At 40.5% G+C, this 7,306-nt stretch overlaps 1 protein-coding gene across 1 annotated transcript; it reads right to left on the minus strand.

Annotated features, from left to right (window-relative positions):
* Positions 1-343: 343 nt before the first annotated feature.
* On the minus strand, positions 344-7,306 carry LOC110936266 (peroxidase N1). Its single transcript, XM_022178609.2, has 5 exons — positions 6,840-7,306; positions 6,673-6,741; positions 6,633-6,635; positions 1,072-1,162; positions 344-993 (listed from the first exon to the last, which is right to left on the minus strand). The coding sequence occupies exons 1-5, from the start codon at positions 7,239-7,241 to the stop codon at positions 575-577; spliced, it is 984 nt and encodes a 327-aa protein (XP_022034301.1). The 5' UTR covers positions 7,242-7,306; the 3' UTR covers positions 344-574.

Raw genomic sequence — 7,306 nt, forward strand, 5'->3', positions numbered from 1 at the left:
CCCTACAAAATATTAAAGGAATATTTTATATAACTTAATACTATAAATTACGAATCGAACAGGTTCCTGACAACCCCAAATTACCTCTAAATCCGCCCCTGACCCCGGGTAGCCTTATTAGGAAAAAGTTTGAGTTAATTTTTGTACAATACTGAAAAACTTGATTATTATATTGAGCTTATTATTGCAATTATATTTTGTGGCATATATTTTTAAACATGAAAAATAATAACGAACATTAAATGCATATATTTATAATGCATTTTCATTTCACTGAATACAATTACAAAGTTGTTGATGTAACATGTCTAAATAAAAATAAAGAAAACACCTTTGAAACAGTAACTACAGTTTCTGAACCAATTAGCAATACCAGCTTTTGGGCTCCTCAAATTGATAAAATATTGCCATAATTACACATAACATGCACGTAACCATATTAACAAACTACACAAATGGAGAAACACGTTTATTACAGTTTTACTCTTTAATCTTGTTCCTAGTCACATAATGATTGTATGAACAACTTGTATCCTCAGAAATCTTTTGAAAATTGATATTCGATCCTTATCAATCAATTAGTAGCACTGCAAACCCTCCGGATTTCTCCTTGAGTACCGGTTTTCACTTGAATATTACCCATCTTAATCATCGATCTGCCGAACTCAACATTGAATGTCAATCCAAGCAGTCCCCTAACTCCAAGAAACCGGTTCACAAACCTTTGTGTTGTCGGGTCATTCCATAAAGCAGCATCGGATTCAAGTACTCCCCGCCTATTCCTCAAGTTTGCGTAGTATGAATTGTCGAATCTGCCAACGCTTGCTGGGTCTAAATCCACACGTCTCGAGCCATCTCCACCGTTGGGGCACAAGTTTCGAAGCGTGGGAAGGAATGCAGGGTCGATAGTCGGGTCCGGTCCATTGGTGTTGTTATAGTTGTATAGCCTGTAGCTAAATAATGCGCACGCTGCTGTCCCAATTGTATGCGCTCCTAGAAATTATTAATAAATTTATGAGCATGTTTTGTTGTGATATGGGCTTAATTATATGTTTAAAGTATTTAACTTACCACTAAGAGCGACAAGATCTTGGGTGTTAAGACCTTTGTCAGTAAACTTCCTGATTTGGACACCAACAGGGTCGTTGAATGCAGGCAGGTTCTGTTGGCCCGAACTTGGATCTTGATCTCTAACGAGCGTGAATAACTTGAATAATAACAACTTTATAACAATCGAATAAGAGTAATACAATGATTTTCGAGAGTAATGAACAATTACAAATGAAACTAACTATCTCTATTTATAGTTTCTAAGAGGCACGAATGAATAGACACAACTCTTCGTGAAAGGGTATGTCTCTTGGATTGTGTGGTTGAGATTGATCATGAAGAGGTATGTTGATTTCCAGCCATTCAATCCCAACAGTCGCGTCTCTTCTTCCTTGCTTGGTGTCGGTTTCCGAATGGGTGTGTGTGAGGGACACACCTCTTCGATTAGTGAGGGTAGTTATGAAGTTCCATGTTGTCAACTTTGATCCCTCAATTTAGTAACCGCCTTGTAACCGCTACTTTAATAATAAACTAAACTTATCTATCTAAACTAACTAACTTATGGATTAAGAGATTAACTCGGTTTCATTCACCCCCTTAATCTCGAACATCCATGAGTTGCTTTAAATCTTGAATTCCGAGCAGTTCCCTCATTGTAGCAAACTTGATCCTTGCTAGTGCCTTTGTTAGTATATCTGCCCGTTGTAGTTCTCCACTTATGTGCTCCACAGTGATATCTTCGTTTTCCACGCATTCTCTTATGAAGTGATAGCGTGTGTCAATGTGCTTGCTTCTTCCGTGAAAGACTGGATTTCTCATGAGTGCTATTGCTGAAACGTTATCAACTTTGAGTGTTATCTTTTCTTCCTTCCAGCCTGTGATTTCACTTAACAGTCTTTTAAGCCATAGTGCTTGACATGCTGCTGCAGTGGCTGCCATAAACTCTGATTCGCATGATGAGAGTGCCACTGTTTGTTGCTTTTGTGTACACCAGGTTATAGGTGATTCTCCAAAGTAGAATACCAGACCAGTTGTTCCTTTTCCTTTGTCTGTATTAACTCCAAAACTACTGTCGCTATAACCCGTGATCTTACATCCTCCTTGTCTTTTGTAAATGATTCCATGTTCTTTAGTTCCTTTGATGTATCGTAGTATTTGCTTTACTGCTTTCAGGTGTTGCTCCTTTGGTTCTTGCATGAATCTACTAAGTAGACTGACTGGGTAACATAGATCTGGTCTTGTATGCAATAAGTACCTGAGAGATCCTATCAGGCTTCTGTAGTGTGTTGCATCTACTAGATCTCCTTCTTCAGTCTTTGTTAATTGAGTTCCTGGAGTCATGGGTGTCTTTGTGTCATTGCAGGATAACATATCAGCGTCTTTGAGTATCTTATTGATGTATCCTGTCTGCTTGATGCCTATCTCACCCCCTGCTTGAATTACTTCGATTCCCAGATAGTATGCTAGCAATCCTAGATCGCTCATATCAAACTTGTTCTTCATCTGAGACTTGAAGATGTCTATTTCCTTCTTTGATGTTCCAGTGACTATCAAGTCATCAACGTAGACTCCAACTATTAGTGTAGAGGCTTCATTCGTCCTTGTATAGATTGCGCTTTCTAAAGTGCACTTCTTGAAGTTAAGTGACTTTAGGGTTTGATCTAATTTCGTATTCCAAGCTCTTGGTGCTTGTCTCAATCCATACAGTGCTTTTGATAGTCTGTAAACTTTTCCTTCATCTCCTGGCTTTATAAATCCTTCTGGTTGTGATACATAAACTTCTTCCTTGAGGTCTCCGTGTAAGAATGCAGATTTCACATCTAGATGATGTACCTCCCAACCTTGATATGCTGCTAAAGCCAACATTAGTCGTACCGTCTCCATACGTGCTACTGGTGCAAAGACTTCGTCAAAGTCTATTCCATGTTGCTGAACATATCCTTTTGCAACTAGCCTTGCTTTGTGTCTGACAATATTTCCATTTGCATCTTTCTTAGTCTTGAATACCCACTTTAAGCCTATTGCCTTGTGATCTCTTGGCAATTCCGTCAAGCTCCAAGTGTTATTCTTGTTTATCGAGTCTAACTCAGCCTTCATTGCTTCAATCCACTTTCTGTCACTAGATGCTTCCTTGTAATTCCTTGGTTCTTCTTCAGCGAGTAATAATTCATGTGGATCTAACTGAATTTCTTCTGTTTCGTCATACAGTTCTTCGAGACTTCTTAGTCTTACTGGAGTATTGCTGATATTTCCTGTTGTACTTTCAGAAGTGGATGGACCTCCATTTTGTATGTTGCTTGAATTTCCTGCTGAGTTCTGATTGTATGAATATGCTGGCGGGGTTACATAGGAGTCTTGTTCTTCTGTCTGATCTACTCCTGAATCGTCATGATGTGGCCCGCTACTGCCTGGTCCGCTACTGCCTGGACTACTTGGCTCATTTTCTTCTAACTCTGGTGGTATGTCATCTTCATGAATGACAAAGTTCGTCCATTCGGGATTCCCTGAATCTACCGTTTCCATATAACTATCCCAGTTCCATGGTTGACCTTCCATGAACTTTACATCTCTACTGACACATATCTTGTTCTTTGCTGGATCATATAATCTGTACGCCTTTGATCCTTCTTCTATTCCAAGATAAACCATAGGTGCGCTTCTATCATCTAACTTCTTTTGTTGAAGTGGTAGTACCTTAGCGTAAGCAGTGCAGCCAAAGACTTTCAAATGTTCTAGATTTGGCTTCCTTCCTTTCAGTGCTTCAAATGGTGTCTTATTCACCAGGGCTTTTGTCGGAACCCTGTTTAGTACGTATATCGCGTGTCGTACTGCTTCACCCCAAAAGTTCTGTGGCATGTTCATTGCTTTTAACATACTGCGAGTAGTTGATAACATCGTCCTGTTTCGCCTTTCTACTACTCCATTTTGCTGTGGGGAGTATGGTGCTGTAAGCTGTCTTGCTATGCCATTTGTTTTGCAATACTTGTTGAATTCAGCCGATGTGAATTCACCTCCTCTATCCGTCCTTAGCATTTTTAACTTGGTCTGCGCTTCCTTTTCCACCTTTTCTTTGAACTCCTTGAATGTTTCGAATGCTTGATCCTTGGAAGTTAGTAAATATGCCCACATGTAGCGAGTACAGTCGTCTACAAGTAAGAATATATACTTCTTCCCAGCATGTGTTGGTGGAGTTATAGGACCACACAAATCTCCATAGACTAGGTCCAGAGGTTTTAAGGATCTGAACTTTGCCTGATTTGGAAATGGTGCCCTACTATGCTTTCCTAATAAGCATGCGTCACAGACTTGACTAGCATGACTTATTTGGGGAACTCCATGTACCAAGTTCTTACGAGTCATTTCTTTAATAGCGTCGAAGTGTAAATGGCCTAACCTCGCGTGCCATAACCATGCTATGTCTTCCGTCTTTGATAGTAAGCAGATTGGTTTTCCTGTCTTCAGTTTGACCTTGTACAGCCTGTTCTTCAATCTCTTGACTCGCATTAGTAGCTTTCTGTTTCGATCTCGGATAGTCAGTAAGTCTCCGTCCATAACCACTTTGCAACCAGTTTCTGTAAGTTGTCCGAGGCTCAATATATTGGTCTTCAGACTTGGAATGTAGTATACTTGTGAAACAATCTTTTGTTCTTGATTCATACATTCCAGTAGTATTGAACCTTTGCCTTTAATTTCTACGTGTGACCCATCACCAAAACGTACTTGCCCTGTCACCGTTTCATCTAATTCCCTGAAGTGACTTCGCACTCCTGTCATGTGGTTGCTGGCACCGTTGTCTAAGTACCATAGATTTTCATCTCCTGAGGCATAACTTGCTGGTTTTATCTGTTCCTCGTTTAGCAGAGCCCTTTCTTGAACATTTTCTTCTTGTATTGTCATTAACAATACGGGTGCTTCGTCTTCCTCGACGAGGTTTGAATGCTCTTGCACTTCGTCTTTCTCAGAACAATCCTTCCTGTAGTGTCCAAACTTTTGACACTTAAAACATTGGATCTTACTTAAGTCGGTTCTTGCAAACTTCCTCCAGTTTCTTGAATTTCCATTTCTAGGCCTTGATGTAGATCCTTCGTTTCTGGGACTTTGCCTATTTCCGTTGTTTCGCCAATTTCCACGCGTCTGGTTAAACCTACCACGACCGCGGTTTCCAGATTGCCTTCCTCTGTTGTTATCCTGATGTGTAAACATAAGCCTGTCTTGGCTTTCCCCTTGACTTCCTTTCTTTAACTTGAGACGTTCTTCATACGTCTTTAATCTTCCGACCGCTTCCTGTAGCGTCATGGTTTCTAGATCGGAGTATTGTTCCATAGAGGCAACGATTTGAGTAAACCTATCCGGTACGCCATTTAGGAGTTTGCGTACTAGAGTCGGTTGACTCATAGTCGATCCTACTTCTGTTGCTCGGGTAACGATACTATTGATCTTTGCGGTGAATGAATCAATAGTGTCGTCATCCTTCATTTGCAACATCTCAAATTCTGACATTAGCGTGTGCATACGCGCCTTTTGTACCCGATCTACGCCAACGTGTCTAATCCTTAAATTTTCCCAAATCTCCTTTGCAGTCTTACAACTTGCAACTTGCAATACAACGTCCTCTGGTATTGCTTGAAACAAATATGCAATGGCAGACTTATCTTTCTTCGTGTCTACCGTTGCATTTTCTGCCGGTTCAATTGTTTCCCACAAACCATTCGCTTCAAGAATCGTCTTGATACGAATAGCCCAAACCGTATAGTTTGTTGGTTTCAGTATCGGACACTGAAACTGGGAAAGAGAATTTCCATTTATCTGATTTTGCCCGGATGTTCCTGACATATCTTCTTTCCGAATAATCTTCACTTTTACTAAACTTTCCTTTTGGTTTCAATATATCTTAACAACCCCGATTCCCCGAATCGTGTAATAACCAAAACAACCAAATCAAACTAATTCGCACTATAACCCCGGAATCAAAACAAACGAACCCTAGATTCCTAACCGTTCGGTTCAACCGACTTCCTAGAACCGAAAATAAATTCTGAAATGAAACTTTGCGAATTTAAACGAAATTGAAACCTGATCGCGAATTCCCTGCGATGCCTTGCGATTCCCACGCCTAGAGCCTGACGCTCTGATACCACTTTGTTGGCCCGAACTTGGATCTTGATCTCTAACGAGCGTGAATAACTTGAATAATAACAACTTTATAACAATCGAATAAGAGTAATACAATGATTTTCGAGAGTAATGAACAATTACAAATGAAACTAACTATCTCTATTTATAGTTTCTAAGAGGCACGAATGAATAGACACAACTCTTCGTGAAAGGGTATGTCTCTTGGATTGTGTGGTTGAGATTGATCATGAAGAGGTATGTTGATTTCCAGCCATTCAATCCCAACAGTCGCGTCTCTTCTTCCTTGCTTGGTGTCGGTTTCCGAATGGGTGTGTGTGAGGGACACACCTCTTCGATTAGTGAGGGTAGTTATGAAGTTCCATGTTGTCAACTTTGATCCCTCAATTTAGTAACCGCCTTGTAACCGCTACTTTAATAATAAACTAAACTTATCTATCTAAACTAACTAACTTATGGATTAAGAGATTAACTCGGTTTCAGGTTCGCCGTATCCGCTGCACGTGAAACTAATCCATCTCTGCGACCTAATGGCACTGGCCAGCCCGTTCCTCCGGTCTGCAATTTTGATAAATTTGATTAACTTCACTTTTTATCATAAAATTATTCACCGATATAGTTATTCAGTTTTTTTTTTTTTGGAATTGTTTCAATACCTGGACAACAGAATCACGGGCAGCGAGGGCAAGAATGTCAGCACAAGAAACCACCCCAGGACACGCGGTTTCCAGCTGTGTCTTTGCGGCATCAATGACTTCAAAGCCTCTCAACAACGAGTTTGGGGGAGCGGTTTTTTCAGAAGAAGAACCGTCGAGTAGAATAGAGGCGTCGCAGCCATTAACAAAGCAGTCGTGAAAGAACATTCTTAGTAAACCGGGTGCCATGGCAGGGTTGGAGCGGATAGCAGACTGGACCGCAGACTGCACGATGGATTCCACTCTTGGGCATGAGGTCCGATAGAATCCAAGTCGTGTGCCTTGTCCTACTGCCATGGTTATTAAGGTGGCTAACAACACAACCAACAACGTAGGTTTTCTGTTAGGAGAAAGAGCCTCCATTGCTACAAAGATTTGTTTGGTGTTTCTAAAGAAGTATTGGATACTGCTTATGATGTGAGGTTGGT

Source organism: Helianthus annuus, chromosome 4, assembly GCF_002127325.2.
Source record: "Helianthus annuus cultivar XRQ/B chromosome 4, HanXRQr2.0-SUNRISE, whole genome shotgun sequence".
NCBI lineage: Eukaryota > Viridiplantae > Streptophyta > Magnoliopsida > Asterales > Asteraceae > Helianthus > Helianthus annuus.

Excerpts from the sequence above, each read along its gene's own strand:
- LOC110936266 (XM_022178609.2), bottom strand. The coding sequence starts at position 7,241 with ATGGAGGCTCTTTCTCCTAACAGAAAACCTACGTTGTTGGTTGTGTTG. Across the intron at positions 6,742-6,839 it reads CCCGTGATTCTGTTGTCCAG|ACCGGAGGAACGGGCTGGCC; the intron begins GTATTGAAACAA and ends TCAAAATTGCAG. Across the intron at positions 994-1,071 it reads AGATCTTGTCGCTCTTAGTG|GAGCGCATACAATTGGGACA; the intron begins GTAAGTTAAATA and ends AATAATTTCTAG.